The 17,013-nt window shown below is 41.1% G+C and overlaps 1 protein-coding gene across 3 annotated transcripts in view; it reads right to left on the reverse strand.

Moving 5' to 3' along the window:
• The window catches only part of Cdk5rap1 (CDK5 regulatory subunit associated protein 1), a 35,886-nt gene that overhangs the window by 10,993 nt on the left and 7,880 nt on the right, over positions 1-17,013 (reverse strand). For all 3 annotated transcript variants that reach the window (XM_031372363.1, XM_031372364.1, XM_031372365.1), the window contains exons 6-12: positions 11,533-11,743; positions 9,652-9,772; positions 8,576-8,806; positions 8,206-8,303; positions 6,909-6,964; positions 4,739-4,869; positions 1,339-1,488 (exon numbers count right to left, since the gene is read on the reverse strand). In XM_031372363.1, coding sequence (XP_031228223.1) covers positions 1,339-1,488; positions 4,739-4,869; positions 6,909-6,964; positions 8,206-8,303; positions 8,576-8,806; positions 9,652-9,772; positions 11,533-11,743 — 998 coding nt within the window. The remainder of the gene's footprint in view (positions 1-1,338; positions 1,489-4,738; positions 4,870-6,908; positions 6,965-8,205; positions 8,304-8,575; positions 8,807-9,651; positions 9,773-11,532; positions 11,744-17,013) is intronic.

The following is a 17,013-nucleotide window of genomic DNA, read 5'->3' on the forward strand; positions in this document are numbered from 1 at the left end:
AGGAGAGGGAAAGGGAAGAGAGAGGGCAGAAAAGAGGGGGAAAGGAAAACAGAAAGATCAATAAATCTTGATGTTTCTTTCCTAAAAGAGATGAAACTTTCCTAAAATTAAAAAATTCCAATAAAAACGTCCATGATTTCTAATCAGAAACATAAAGGCCAACAGGAAATGGCACATTTTTCAAGACCAGAAAGGAAAGCATTAACAACTCAGATTACAACGTGCAACAAAAATATCCCTGGGGGCTGAAGAGACAGCTTAGCAAAGCTAGAGCACTCGCTGCTCTATCGCTGCTCTATCGTAAGGGCCACAGTCCAGACCCTAGCACCGCTCTGGGACTCACAAGTGTCTCTAATTCCAGCTTCATGGGATCTGACGCCCTCTTCTGACCTCCTTAAGCACTCAAATACACAAATGCACAAATGCACAAACATTCGTGCTGGAGCTCGCTCTCGCTCTCTCTCTCTCTCTCTCTCTCTCTCTCTCTCTCTCTCTCTCTCTCACACACACACACACACACACACACACAATATAAATAAATTTTTAAAGAAACTATTTCTGCCAGGCAGTGGTGGCACATGCCTTTAATCCCAGCACTTGGAAGGCAGAGGCAGGTGGATTTCTGAGTTCGAAGCCAGCCTGTCTACAGAGTGAGTTCCAGGACAGCCAGAAACTCTGTCTCGAAAAACCCAAGGAAAAAAAAAAAAGAAACTATTCCTGAGGAAAGAAACAGGAATGAAGACAACCCAAAATTAAGAAAATTTAAACAAATTTATTGCTAGAATATCCACAGGAAGTTCTCTAAATGTAAAAGAAAATACTTGGAACATTGGGAAGAAAGAAAATTGGCATGATTATATGCATAGAAAATTCAAGACACTAACAAGTAAGTAAGCCAGAACCACTAAGTTTACCAAAGTCATAAGACACATGATAAAAGTAAAAATTTGGGACTGGAATGGTAGTGTTTGTCTAGCACACAGGCGCCCAGGGTTTGGTGCAACACCACAGAACCCAAGCATGACAGTTCACTCCTATAATCCCAGTGTTTAGGAAGATATAGGCAGGAGGCTCAAAGTTCAAGGTCAAGGGATCCTTGGCTGCATAGCAAGTTCAAGGTCAATTTCAGTAAGCTATACAAGACCAAGTTTCAAGACAGGGTAGCTCTATGTAACACTTGCTGTCCTGGAACTTCACTCTGTAAGCAAGACTAGCCTTGAACTCAGAGATCTTCCTAACTTTACCTCTGAGTGCTGGAATTAAAGGAATGTGTCACCATGCTCAGCTAAAAAGTAAAATTTTAAAATGAAAAACAAAGAAAGAAGTATGTGACCTTACCCCTTCAACCAATACCAGCTGGGTACAACCCACTGAAGTTTTATTGGTTTTTGTAGCTTCTTCTCTGAAGACAGTAATAAGTTCTTCCAAACGCCTTAATTTTACTTCTTCTGGAACATCATCCTTCAGCCTATGATATGCTCGTGTCTTCTATAAAACAAAACAGGATAAAGGTTATTAAGGACTTGTCGAATCCTCAGAGCACAAAGAGAGAAATATATTCATTCTAATCACCAGCTACATATAATTTGGTCTAAAGCCCAAACCTAAACCAGATTTACTTCTCTGGTTCTAGGAACATTCCATGAGAAAGAGTAACTGAAATAGAATCTTTGTAAGAGTCGTTCTAAACTTAGCAAATGAAGATTACACACTTGGGGCTGGAGAGATGGCTCAGCAGTGAAGAGCACTGGCTGCTTGCTTTTCCAGAGGTCCTGAGTTCAATTCCCAGCAACCACATGGTGGCTCACAACCATCTGTAATGGGATCTGATGTCCTCTTCTAGAGTGTCTGAAGACAGCTGCAGTGTACTCATATAAACGAAATAAATAAATCTTTAAAAAAGAAAGAGAGAAAGAAAGAAGAAAAGAAAGAAAGGAAGAAAGAAAGAAAAAGAAAATCACACACTTATGGCTGGCAGGATGGCTCAGTGGGTAAAGGTGCCTACAACCAAACCTGACGACCTAGAACCCATGTAGTGGAAAGAACCAACTCCAACAAGTGATCCTCTGACCTACACACATACTCTGCAGTACATGCATGCCCTACAAAAACATACACATAAAGTAAATAAATAAATAAATAAATAAGCAAATGTAAATAAATGTAAGTAATTGTTAAAAGAAAATCACAGACTCAAAATTAGTCTTTATATTTGTCCTAAGCTTATATTTGGACACACACTAAATAACCCCTACACTAAGCTGTTCACTAGTGTTATTTATAGCCGTGTAAAGCAATCCAAATACTCACCAGCTAGTACCTAGTAAATTGTGGTTTATCAACATAGTGGAGTATTATGCAACTGGTACTAAGACAGCCCCATATGTACTGATATAATTGTTCCAAAATACTCTGCAAATTGAAATTAGCAAAGCACGGGTCAATGTGCATATACTTACATATATACTGGGTATATACTTACATGTCTTTATGCTCATGTTCAAGCCAGGTAGAGAACCATTGAGTTAGGCAAGAGCCACAGAATAAAGGGAAAGGCTAAATACCACTGTCTGGAAGGGAAAGGCTAAATACCACTGTCTGGAAATTAAAACCAATCTACCCTGAGAGAACTACCACACCCACAGATGTAAACAGTGGGGAATGGGTATAAGATCCTGAGGCCCAGGGTTCTACTTGGTTAGCATGTTGTTAGTAATGATAACCATCCGGATGGCAGTTACCATGTAGGAATCAGGACTCTAAATGCATTATATATGTATGTCATCTTACTTAAGCCTCAGAACAACTCTAAGCTGGTACTGTTATTCCCACTTCACAGAGCACTAAGGACTTTAGACAAGGTCACTGTTACTACACGACAGAGGCACAATTTGAGTGTCATATTTCTACTATGTGTTGAAAGGCCATTTCCCATCTAGACCAGCCTCATATTTTCTCTTGTGGATCTGTGGTGGCCACAAAAAAAGAAGCAATGGACTATACTGGCTCTTACAAGCCTCACTTCTGAAATAATTTTGGAAAAAAAAAAAAAAACACTGCGTACTGGGCTTTGGTTTTGTCTTGGTTTTCTTATTAGTTTTTAGTTTGTTTTTGTTTTTGAAACAGTCTGTAGCCCAGGCTGTTTGTATGCTTGAGATTCCCCTGCCTCCGCCTCCTAAGTACTGGGATTACCGGCACATATCACCAAACCCAACTAACATAAAATATCTCATAAACAGGACAACTAGCATGGTATTTTTTTTTCCTATCAAACTGCTGAAGTTTGCTGGTTGTGGTGGTTCACACCTATAATGCTCACACTCAAGCAGCTAAAGGAAGTAGAAGGAAAACAGGATTGAGGCCAGCCTGAGCTTCATGGTAAAACTCATGTTTACCTCAAAAAATGGCTAAAACTTTACATATAATAGATAAAAATTAACTAGAGAAAAGAAAATAGTTGATAGTGAGATCCCGTAATTTAGCTGGGCACACACTTTAAATCCCGATCTCAGGAGCAGAGGCAGATCTCTATGAGTTCAAGGCCAGCCTGATCTAAACATCAAGTTCCAAGACAGCCAAGGGCAGGCGTAGCTGTAACCATCTTCTTCCATGCCTGCCAGCCACTTCATAATGGTGCTGACACAGAGAAACAGCTTGAACCAGAACATACCCTGTTATGTTCTGAGATTTGTTATTCTTTTATTTTAGATTTATTTATTTATTGTATGGGTATGAATTCACTGTACCTGTCTTCAGACACACCAGAAGAGAGCAACAGACCCCATTACAGATGGTTGTGAGCCACAATGTGGTTGCTGGGAATCGAACTCAGGACCTCTGGAAGAACAGTCAGTTCTCTTAACCGCTGATCCATCTCTCCAGGCCTGAGGTTTGTTATTCTTTTTTTTTTTTAAGGATTTAATTTATTTATTATATGTAAGTATACTGTAGCTGTCTTCAGACACTCCAGAAGAGGGCATCAGATCTTGTTAAGGACGGCTGTGAGCCACGATGTGGTTATTGGAATTTGAACTCATGACGTTCCAAAGAACAGTCAGTGCTCTTAACCACTGACCCATCTCTCCAGCCCAAGGTTTGTTATTCTTAAGAAATTCTACAACCGCCGGGCAGTGGTGGCACACACCTTTAATCCCAGCACTTGGGAGGCAGAGGCAGGCAGATTTCTGAGTTTGAGGCCAGCCTGGTCTACAGAGTGAGTTCCAGGGCAGCCAAGGCTACAACAGAGAAACCCTGTCTCAAAAAAAAACAAAAAAAAAAGAAAGAAAAGAAATTCTACAACCAAAGACTCCATTTAGGACCAATCAGATTAAAGGTCAGTTTGAACTGTTATGTCTAAACTACCAAAATTGCTTGAGTAACAAGCCAACCACCCCGCAGCACTTTCGAACCTGCATATGAGCTCACTGTGGTTTTTGCCTTTATTAATTGGCCCTGGGAAACATTGGAAGTCAAAGTCTAGGCTGCATTTCCTGATCAATAAGTCCTGGGGTGTGAGTTCAATAAACTATTCTTGCTTGACTGAATCCAGAGTCTGTGTGGCAATTTCTGAACCCCAACAAGAGTGAGACCCTGTTGAAAAAAAAAACAACTTTGAAAAAAAAAGATCCTGGGATTTTACCAGGTCCATCTTGCTGTCTACCCTTTTCTACCAGACCACTCCCAATCAGTCCCAAGCTAGCAAGAGAATGATGCTAACTGTCTCCCATCAAGGACTTACTTGCCTCATGCTGTATGCAAAGAGAAAACCAGTATTGTACTGAACTTCTCGAAGTAAAGACAGTGTCTGCAGGTGATCATCCTCTGTCTCTCCACAAAAGCCAGCGATGAAGTCGCTGCTGAGGCTCACACCTGTCAATATACAACAAGGACAAAGACCAGCGCTTAGAGCACCGGCTGCCTATCTCCAGAAGGAATATGGGTGTCGACAGACAGAGCAAAGGAAAGCAAATGGAACTACTCAGCCCACATCTAAGTAAAAAGGAAGTCAAGCTAAGCATGGTGGTACGTGCCTTTATTCCCAGCATTGGGGAGGCAGAGGCAGAGGCAGATGGCTCTCTGTGAGTTCAAAGCCAACCTGGTCTACAAAGTGAGTTCTAGGAGAGTCAGGGCTGTTACACCCAGAAACACTGTAATGAAAACCAAAAAAAAAGCCGGGCAGTGGTGGCTCATGCCTTTATTCCCAGCACTTAGGAGGCAGAGACAAGGGGATTTCTGAGTTCAAGGTCAGCCTGGTCTACAAAGTAAGTTCCAGGACAGAGCCAGGGCTACACAGAGAAACCCTGTCTCGAAAAACCAAAAAAAAAAAAAAAAAAAAAAAAAAAAAAAAAAAAGAAAGAAAACCAAAAAAGGAGAAAAAAAAGAAAGAAAAAGGAAGTCATTACAGGGCAAGAGGAAAGAGGCTTGCTTTTCTACATCAGGTCAAAACTGGCTTCTCACTTCACATTTCCTTCAGCACTAGGGAAGGGTTCTTGGCTTCACATGCTAGATTCAGAGAGACTGCAGCAGTACACAGCTGCCAACTGGTTAAGACAGGGTTACCATGTGCTAGCTAAGCATTCTACCACTAGCATTCCAGTCCTGCTCTTCTTAGTGCAGTCTTCCATACTCCACACAAACACATACATCTATATAGTTTGTTATGCAATCGTTTGCAGATAGAGGATTTGTTTTTCTACCATGCTAGGGACAGAACCTAGGGCCTTGAAGATTCTACCTCTAAACTATATCTATATATTTTAATTAATTCAAAATGACTAAGCATATGTATATATGATCAAACATTGATTTTAACTTAGCATTATATTCATTTACAATGCAGTACCAAGAATTATCAGATACTGAATATGTAGAAAGTGCTATATGTCACTAGCTATTCAATTGCCACCAAAATTAGATGACATGAGCACTATTTTTTTTAAAGATTTATTTATTATTATATATAAGTACACTGTAGCTGTCTTCAGACATACCAGAAGAGGGCGTCATATCTCATTACGGGTGGTTGTGAGCCACCATGAGGTTGCTGGGATTTGAACTCAGGACTTTCAGAAAAGCAGTCCGTGCTCTTAACTGCTGAGCCATCTCTCCAGCCCCCGGTATGAGCACTATTTACTCTGTTTTATAAATGACAAATCTTTGTTGTCACATAGCCAGTAACAGTATTCACTACAATGCCAGTACACCCAGCTGCAATATCATCCTGACCCATCAAAGCACAAATAAGTGTGCATAATACACAAATCAGGAATTAGAATTTGGGGGTGAGTGTGGTGGCATATATATTGAGTCTCAGCATAAGGGAGAGAGAGGGTAATTGAATCCCTGTGAGCTTCAGGCCAACCAACCTAGTCTACATACTAAGTTCTACTCTCAGAAATAAAACAAACAGAATTTGAGGGAAATTTCAGACAACATTCTCAACCAAATCTTAGCAAAATAAAACAAACAGACAGTAAGTTTATTAGAAGGAAGGGGAAAGGAAAAGTATATAATGGGCATATAATGGGATCATATCTAAAATCTGCCATACACCTAATTATAGCTGAATACATGGTAGTGCATGTTTATAACCCAAGCAACAGCAATGAAGATGGAAGATCAAGTTCAAGGTCAGGCTACCCTGAGCAACATAACAAGACACAGTCAAAATCCAAGTGTAGAGATGCAGTTCAGTGGCAAAGCCTATGCCCATAAGGCATGAGCAACATACACATACAGTGAGAAAGACGGAAAGGAAAGTGGAACAGAGAGAGGAAAATAGGGAAGCAGAAAATGATCACAGAAGCAGCAAAACTACAACATGACAGCGTAAGGAATTTGCCAGAGGCTGGTAGTTGAACAAGATCACTGTGGACTGTGCTGATATACTCGGCATTTCTTAAACGTACCTGGGATAGACTCTCTGATATGATGAACTAACGCCACATATGCTTCTCTTGAATATCTGCAGTAAAGAGCAAAAAGAAAAGATGCAGATAAACTATTCATCCTTTTTAGAGGAGGGGAGGGCATCATTAAAAGAAGGTCTCATGTAGTTCAAGTTAGCCTTAAACTGCTGTTCTTCCTGGCTCTATCCCCCAAGTGCTAGCATCATAGGAGTACACCGCCACACCTGGCTCAATCTTATTTAAATAAACGCTATACAGAGACAACACTATGAATTTACACGTGCATTCATTTTTCAATTCGTCGTTTCACATCCACAAATGTAGAGGAGTACGGAGTACATAAAGCACTCCTTTGGGCCAGTGAGATGTCTCATCAGATGCTTGTGATCAAACCCAATGATTTAAGTTCAATCCCTGCAACACACATGGTAGAAGAAGAAAACCAACTCATGGCACTTGTCCTCTGGTTTCCACACACACACATACTGCAGTCCCTATGGACCTTACATTTAACAAATCAAGAAAAAAATCAAACACTTAAGAAGACCTCTAGGGGTTGGAGAGGTGTCTCAGTAGTTAAGAGCACTGTCTATTCAGCTCTTAGAACCCACATGGCAGCTCATAACCATCTGTCACTCCGATTTCAGGGGATCTAATGCCTTCTTCTGGCCTCCTTGAACAATGCATACATGTGATGCAGACATACATGCAGGCAAAAGACCAATATACAATAAATAAAATTTTAAAAATAAAATAAGTCCCTTAATCTTTGCCTCTGTAGAAAATAAGGCAAAGTTCTAGTTCTATGAACTCTGTCGTGGGTCATTTTATCACCAGTCTCACCACAGCAAATTTATTTCCAAAGTGAGTCATGTGACCTACATTTACATTCTAAGACCTAAAAACCTTTATTACTCCTGCAAGTTTTTAAAGACTAAAATTTCACCAGATGTGGTGGAGCACACTTTTAATCCCACCACTTGAAAGGCAGGGGCAGGTAGATCTCTGTGAGTTTGAGGCCAGCCTGGTCTACAGAGCAAGTTCCAGGACATCCAGGGCTACACAGTGAAACCCTGTCTTGAAAGACAGGCAAATAGAGACTCAATCCCTATTCTGTTTAGGGGCTGCACAGCAGCAAGTGCAACTGTCCACAGATTTACTCAAGCAACAATCACTTATCAGTTCGCTACTGTGTGTTGTATACTATACTAAGTCCTTAGGAACAAATGCAGTGTTTAGGAGTCAGGAAAACTGGATAAAACTGGTAAAGGATGTCCTCCCCCCAAGGAAGTCTGACCCTCTGCGCATGGCCTCCAGTACACGGCTGCTTCCACTCTGGGCTGGTAGGTGGATCTGCTTACAGATGTTGTGTCTCTCACGAATCAGCTGAAGAACCTGATTAAACAGAACACATTATGGGTTACCTAAGGCTTACCAAAGAATCATGTAGAAAGGGCCAGGTGTGGTGGCGCACGCCTTTAATCCCAGCACTTGGGAGGCAGAGACAGGCGGATTTCTGAGTTCGAGGCCAGCCTGGTCTACAGAGTGAGTTCCAGGACAGCCAGGGCTATACGGAGGTCTCTACTGTATACTACTGGGTCCAGGCAATAATATGCTTTAGGGTGCTGATAACGTTTGTTACAACACTAAATATCATCAACACTCACCTCATCAGGAAAATCCTTGGGGTGAGGAGAGGTGAAACGGATCCTCATTTCAGGATCTATTCTTGAAACCTGATCCAGAAGGTGAGAAAAACGAAGCCCTCCTTGTTTGGGTTTATAGTTGGTGGTAAAGCCACGGCTGAGGTTGGAAGACCCTGCATTATTGAACTGGACTTCTGAATTGTCCCGAAAACTATTAACATTCTGACCAAGAAGTGTCACTTCTTTTAGCCCCTGAAAATGGAAAGACATGTTGAAAACAAGTTTAAAACTTGGTGAACAGCTTCACGTCAAACTAATGATTAAAAGTTAGCTCAATCAGGAGCTGGAGATAGCTCAGTGGTCAAGAACACTAGGTGTGCTCTTCCAAAGGACCCAGATTCAAATCCCAACAGCTACATGGCAGTTGACAACAGTCTGTAATTCCAGTTCCAGGTTATCTGATGCCCGCACAAATGGAGGCAGACAGACATAAAGGCAAAGCACAAATTTAAATAAATTTTTAAAAATATTAGCTGAGTCTACCAAGAAACATAGAAAAACCTATCTTTAATCCAACAATTTCACACTTGAGTATCTCATCCAAAGACTGAACAACAGAACAACACCCTAAGTAGAGTGTGCAAGCTGTGATCTCAACTCAGGAAGTAAAGGCAGGTTTCTATTACCATCACCCCTAAACAGAACATGTCTATCCTAAGGAGTTTTGTACTATAGGGGAGATGAAAATGGGGAAGAGGGAGATAAATTTAGTATTTAGGCAGGTGAAAATAGATTTTTATCGGGTGGTGGTGGTGCACGCCTTTAATCCCAGCACTTGGGAGGCAGAGGCAGGTGGATTTCTGAGTTTGAGGCCAACCTGGTCTACAGAGTGAGTTCCAGGACAGCCAGGGCTACACAGAGAAACCCTGTCTCAAAAAAAAAACAAAAACAAAAACAAAAAATCGATTTTTACAAGCTACCAGTGATGGAACTACTTGTGGATAGGCGGGAAAAGAGATAACATAGCACATAATTCGAAAGGCTGTCCTCAGCCTGGCCAGAACATGCTCAGCGGAAGAGAGCCTGAACAACTTTACCTGCTCAGAAAGCTTCCTCACTTCATCTAGGATGGAGGCAATTGGCCGGCTTCTCTCCCGGCCACGAGTGAAGGGAACGATGCAGTAAGTACACATGTTGTCACAGCCCCGCATGATGGATCTAGGGAAGAAAGCATCAGAACACAGCTAACAAGGGGGCGATGTTGTCTTAGCATATCTCAAGCAATGGCTCACAGCTCTACAGTTGTCTTAGGTTTTTTCTTTGCCTCTAACATCACACTGAACTAATGTGAGATCTGGAAGTATACAATCACCAACTATGAACCAGATTGTAACTGGTGGCACACTACTGGAATGCACAGTGCTGAGGGCTGACTCAGCACTTGTGGCACTGCTACCATTTGTTATAGGTATATTAGTATATTCCTATACTAATATTGGAACTTTTATGTCGAGACTAAAAACAAACTCTATATCTATACATGTTATTAAACAAACCCTGAATTTAAAATAAAGTTTGCATTGCTCACACAAGATGGGATCTTATACAGGTCAGGTTAGACTTAAACTTGCTATGCAGCAAAAACCATGGATGATCTTGAACTCCTGATCCTCCTGCCTCCATCTCCAAGTGTTGCGTTTACAGATATGCATCACCATATCTGACTCCAGCTTTTGTTTTCTGAGTCAGGGTCTCTCAACAGAGTGCTGAATTGCCAGACTGCCCTTGAACTCACAGCAAGCAATGTTCCTGCCTCCTGCTCCCAACTATTAGGAGCTTCTTCCCAGCTGTTTCTAATTCTAAGATGATGGCTTTCCAAATAACAAAGACTAGCCTGGAACACACAAAATGGCCACAAATTCACAACAATCTTCCTGCCTTGGCCTCAGACTGCAAGCATATACTACCACAGCTTAAAAAAAAAAAGTTTTTCTATCAAGAAAGCTCAAAATATTTCCTTAAGTCAAACTAAACATAAGACAATAATATTGGGGGCTTGAGAGATAGCTCAGTGGTTAAGAGCACTGTCTGCTCTTCCAAAGGTCCGGAGCTCAATTCCCAGCAACCACATGATGGCTCACAATCACCTGTAATGGTATCTGATAAACTCTTCTGGTATGTCTGAAGACAGGTACAGTGTACTCATATACATAAAATAAAAAAATTAAAAAATAAAACAATAATATTGGGCTAGGGAGATGGCTCAGAAGTCAAGAGCACTGGCTGCTCTTCCAGAGTTCAATTCCCAGCAACCATATGGTGGCTCACAACCATCTATAATGAGATCTGACGCCGCTCATCTGGCCTACAGACATACATGCAGGAATATTTATGTTTTAAAAGGAATATAGGAAAAGAATCCATATGAGTACATGACTACATATATAAGGGATAATTCTAGAAGGATTAAGAAATGACAAGCTGGATGGTGGTGGTGCATTCCTCTAATAACAGCACTCAGAAGGCAGAGACAGGCGTATCTCTGAGTTCAAGGCCAGCCTGGTCTACAGAGTGAATTCCAGGATGGCCAAGGCTATACAGAGAAACCCTGTCTTGAAAAACCAAGAAAGAAAGAGAGAAAGAAAGAAAGGGAAGGGAAGGGAAGGGAAGGGAAGGGAAGGGAAGGGAAGGGAAGGGAAGGAAGGACAGACAAGAGAGAGAAGGAATGAATGAATGAATCGACTAGCATGGAAACCTTTGAGAAACAGCCTCAGAGAGCAGGGAGCAGGGATGACTGGTGTTGCAGGGATGATGGTGTGAGGGAGTTTACTGCATCAGAGTTTGGTTTCTGTATGTTTACCGCAACTGTGCAAACTGATTCCTTTTCCTATGCTCAACATAGTAAGATTAACATGCTATTTCAAAAGCAAGAGAGAAGGAATGAGGGCCACTCCTCCCCAGCTCTCACAGTGACTCACACAAAGGCAGAAGTGGCACTGGGGCTCGTTTGGACTGGCATGATATCCGCGTAGGTCTCATCCAGAGAGAGAAGCACGTTTGCTGCTTGTTGACCTGACTCCACAACAGCCAACAGCCGGGGAAGGTCTCGGTAGGCATCTGGACCAGCCAAGAGATCTACCATTTTCTCCCTGTTGAGGATCTCTCCCTTCAGTCTCTCAGCCATGCAGCCTAGGAAGCAAAAGAAACTAGCAGCTGACTTTTGCCCATTTATAACTTGCATTGAAGACCAAAACACAGAAAACTTCTCTGAGAATCTAGCATTACCCTTCAAACTGAGCCCATAGCACTGAACCCATATCTTCAAATATAAGAACATCACAGAAAGAGCCAGAGCCACTCAATGTCTTCATCACTGCTGGGGATGGGACTTAGCGCCGACAGACTAACCAAGCTCACCATAAGTGACTGAGCAGCATTTTCTGCCCTTCAAAAGCCTCTCAAACAGGAACTGCTTCTTCCCAAAGTTAAAAATTAATTACCATTAAAATAAAAAATATTTTACATCAGAAGCCTATTTCTAAGTTTACAACTATACTTACACTTTTTTCTCTTTAGATAATAATTGCTAAACCAATGAGAAATGATATAATTATGCTATTATAATTCATACCCTCCCAAAAAACATTATTTTATTAAGTCCATAAAACTTTAAAGTGAACTGGTGATGGTGGTGGAGGTGGTGGTGGCAGCACACACCTTTAACCCCTGAACTCAGGAGGAAGAGGCAGATGGATCAATGCCAGCCTGGTCTATGGTCTGAGCTCCAGGGAAACCAGGAAACCCTGTCTTAAAGAAAAAACAAAAACCTTTAAAGTATGCCTTTTACAAACTCCTTGTACTGGTTATTTTTGGGGGGAGTTCTTTAAAGATTTTATTTTTATTATTTTTGTTTATGTGAACGTGCACCTGTGTTATGAGTATGTGCTCATGAGTACAGTTGCCTGTGAAATTCAGAAAAGGGTATTGAATCCCCTGGACCTGCAATTACAGGCAGTTGTAAGCTGCCCAACACAGATGCTGGGAACCAAATCTGGGTCCTCTGAAAGAATAGTATATGCTCTTAACTGCTGATACATCTCTCTAGCCCCACAGTTTTGGTTTTTTTTAAGATTTTTTAAAAGTTTTTATTTATAATTATTGGGGCAGGATGCACACAAGTACAGGTGTCTGTATAATCCAGAAGGGTGTTGGATATCTCAGGGAGCTGGAGTTGGACCAACTCAGGTCCTGTGGAAGAACAATACATGTTCTTAGCCACTGAGCCATCTCCTGCAGTAGCCCCATTGTTTAGCTGTTAAATTGACCCAACCTAGGCTTGCCTGGAGGACACCACACAGGAAGAACAGTAGTGGGTAGGTGAGCTTCCTGGAGACAGGCCACTGTTTTGCATAGCTGCGATGGCTGTACCTTGAAGATGCATAGCCCCAGTGGCTTTGTCCCAGGGCTGCTTCTTGCTATTGCTATGCCTTCTCCTGTCTGTCACTGCTATATTCCTCATCTATCTGGCATGGTGAAACTGAGCACAGGAAGACCCTCCCTGCCTACAGCCTGGTGTGATTACTTCCTGGGTGATAGATAGCCCACTCTACTAGGCAACTTTCCTGCACATCAGCACGAAGATGAACTTTCATGAAATAATGCTGTTTAGATGAATTAATGATTTAATGGAATTCCTGATTTGACTTAAATAGTTTCAGAAAGTTAGGGTAGTTGATAGAAGACTTAAGAAGATGGTTTAAGTTGTTTTGCCAGAAAGATACAACAAAGTTAGAATCAAGAATAGAAAGTGCCCCTCGGTGTAGAACGGTGAGGCTGCACTAGGTAGAAAAGGAGCTCAGTGAGCTTTCATGGGTCATGGGCTACAAGCACCTAATTGTACCTGGAAGAGAAAATAGGCTTGGGACAAAAAAATGACCCAAGGAAACATTCTTTCTAGGTAGGGTCTGAGCTCCTGGATCATGTGATCTAGGGGTGTGGCCAAAGGTTTCAGTGTGTACCAAGAAAAGAGAGGGTTATAATTAAAGATGAATAATTCCGGGCTGGTGAGATGGCTCAGTGGGTAAGAGCACTGACTGTTCTTCCAAAGGTCCTGAGTTCAAATCCCAGCAACCACATGGTGGCTCACAACCACCCATAATAAGATCTGGTGCCCTCTTCTGGTTCATCAGAAGACAGCTACAGTGCACTTTGGGCTGGAGCGAGCAGAGGTCCTAAAGTCAATTCCCAACAACCAGATGAAGGCTCACAACCATCTGTACAGCTACAGTGTGTGCTCATATACATAAAATAAATAAATAAACCTTTAAAAAAAAAGATGAATAATTCCATTCTATGAGTAGAGAATAGCTTAGCTGAACAAGACTTCAAAAGTAAGACATAAGATATACGATAATCTGTTTCTTGGTAAATACTGTCATCAGCTAAACATGGGGAAAACTTGCTACTATAGGCTGGCTTGTTTAAACTTTGTTAATCAATGATATAAAAATTATTGTTTTCAGGTTACAATGAACTTGTAAAGAGAAAGATAAATGGAAAATGTTTAGTTAGATATGAGTCTCAAAAGAAGAATATATAATCAATTATTCTGTTGCCATTTTCTTTTGTGTAATGATTTTAATCTGTTTTTTGAAGAATAAGTTCGTGAAAAAAAAAAGAATTTGTTTGTGGTGGGATTTTGGTTTGTTTTTTTGTTTTGTTTTGTTTTGTTTTTAGAGAATATGTAGGTGATCTTTTTCCTACATAGAGAACTCTGTCTTAAGTGGTATAAAAAGGCTAAGAGAAAAAAAATAGTTATTTTTCAACTGGTTGGAGTTTGTTCCATCCACCAAATACATATATATATATTGGGTTGGAGAGATAGCTCATATACCAAGAGCACTGGCTGCTCTTCCAGAGGTCCTGAGTTCAATTCCCAGCAACCACATGGTGGCTCATAACCATCTGTAATGAGATCTGGTGCCTTCTTTTGGCCTGCAGAAGTACATGCAGGCAGAACACTGTAAATAATAAACAAATCTTTAAAATAATATTTATGTTTTAAAAGGAGGGTAGAACAAGGCAGTGGTGGCACACGCCTTTAATCCCAGCACTTTGGAGGCAGAGGCAGGTGGATTTCTGAGCTCAAGGCCAGCCTGGTCTACAGAGGAGTTCAAGACAGTCAGGTCTATACAGAAACCCTGTCTCGGGGGAAAAAAAAAAAGAGGGTAGGAAAAGAATCCATATGAGTATATGACTGCATACACAAGGGATAGTTCTAGAAGGATTAGGTAAGAAATGACAAACTGGGTGGTGATGGTACATTCCTTTAATGCCAGCACTCAGGAGGCAGAGGCTATATGTTAACATATCAAGAGTGATTAAGTTAACCATACTACAACAGACAGTCCACTATGCATAAAGGTAAATATATTAACTAAATTCTAGGACAGAAAAAAATGTAGAGTTTTCTTTTGGTTAAAGTATTTTTTTATATTTAATTTATTTGTCTGTGTGTATGTGTGTGTGTGTGTACTCTAGTATACAGAAGACAAAGTTGGTGCTCTCCTTCCAGAATCAAACTCAGATCAGCAGATTTGATAGCAAGTGCTTTCCCCACTTGCCGACCCCCAAGCATTTATTTTTGAACTATGTTTCCTGGCCACCTAGACTAGAACTGTCTGACAGAGTTTTCTAATATGGAGAAGAAATATGCTAGATGTTATTGCAGGTGCTATACAAGCTGGTGGTCCCTAGTCAGGTATGGCTACTGAGAAGCTGAAACACATCTGATATGATTTCTGAAATTTTATTAATTTAATAGTAGTTTAAATGTAACTACCAGCTATTGGTCAGGACAGACCTGGATTTTCACTTGGGCATGTTCAGTATTTCACATCAAAGATAACTACACTGGAAACTCATATTGTCCTCCAGACTCCAAAGGCTACTCCTGTATCTGTCACCACATATACATACTACATCAGCCTCTAGGAAGCCTATCAGTCTAGGAAGCTCATGGCCATCTGAGCATCTATTACTTCCAACTGCTACAAAAAGCTCACAGGACCACTCGGGGCTTTCACAGGGGTCATATATCAGATATCCTGCATATTAGATATTTACACTATGATTCATTACAGGAGCAAAATTACAGCTATAAGGTAGCAATGAAAATAATTTTATGATTGGGGTCACCACAACATGAGGAACTGTATTAAAGAGTCACAGCATCAGGAAGGTTGAGAACCACTGCTCCAAAGGAAAAACTCTAGTGCCAGCGGCCTAGCCCAGCACCCAGCTACCTGAGGAGAGGGATGGAGTAAGCTAAGTGCCAGGGGCCTAGCCCAGCACCCAGCTTCCTGAGGAGGGGGATGGAGTAAGCTAAGTGATCATCAAGGCCAAATCTGCTCTATCTTTGGCAATTCTTCTAATTTTTAACTCTTTGCTATCCTAGAGCCAAAAGTCTCTGTCTTCTGGCAGTTAACGCCTGCTGGGTAGCAGCAGGGATTAAGGAAGAAAAGTCTAGCTACCCAGGTTCTTTCTTCTACTCAGGGGCCTCACAGATCAAGTGTGAGGCTTGGTGTTTGTTAACACTTTATGAGACAGAGAGAAAAGAGAAAGAGAGAACTCAAACACACACATAGACACATACACTTTGACAGGGCCCAACCACCTGCCTCAACCATTCCACAAGTGTTCATGCATATTTGCATAATACACATATATCTACACGTGTGTATGTTCCCATATATAGACAGTTGACACACACACATATAGACATATTGTGCATACATACAGACATATATACAAATATACATATATACAAATATACATATTTGATGGATGGGGCTAAACCCCAAATGCCACACATACATTTGGTGGATGGGGCAGAGGCCCAGATGCATACTTTATTACTTCTCTCTAGCCTTCATATACCCTCTTAGACAAAAGTTCTTTATAAAATTACCTCAGATAAAATGTTACACAAAAGGGGAGTTACAGAAGGATGTCAATACTTAGTTCAAAGCAGTGTTTCATTCTATAAGCTCAGTATAAGTTCAAAGCAACAGTTTCACATGGCCTTGCTTTATCATACTGCACACCTGTGGCTTCATCCTTGGACCTGACCTAGAATGAATGTTTTCTCTTGATCACAAATCTGTTCCAAGCCTATTTTCTTATCCTAGCACAATTAGCCTATGACACATGAAGGTTTACAGAGCACTATTTGAAGCTTTTAGAGCACTCAAAATTACTTGTATAAATTTAGGAATTATAAAATCATCAATTTGTCTACATAGCATTACTACATGAGAATACAAATTCAAGTTGATCTGCCCAACAGGGTGAGCTGATGCCCAGGAATCATTAAGCTATGTAATAATGACAGGAAAGACATATCATCAACAAGAAGTAATCCTGGGGGTCTGGAGGGATGGCTCAGTGGTTAAGAGCAC

Source organism: Mastomys coucha, unplaced genomic scaffold, assembly GCF_008632895.1.
Source record: "Mastomys coucha isolate ucsf_1 unplaced genomic scaffold, UCSF_Mcou_1 pScaffold15, whole genome shotgun sequence".
Taxonomy (NCBI): Eukaryota; Metazoa; Chordata; class Mammalia; order Rodentia; family Muridae; genus Mastomys; species Mastomys coucha.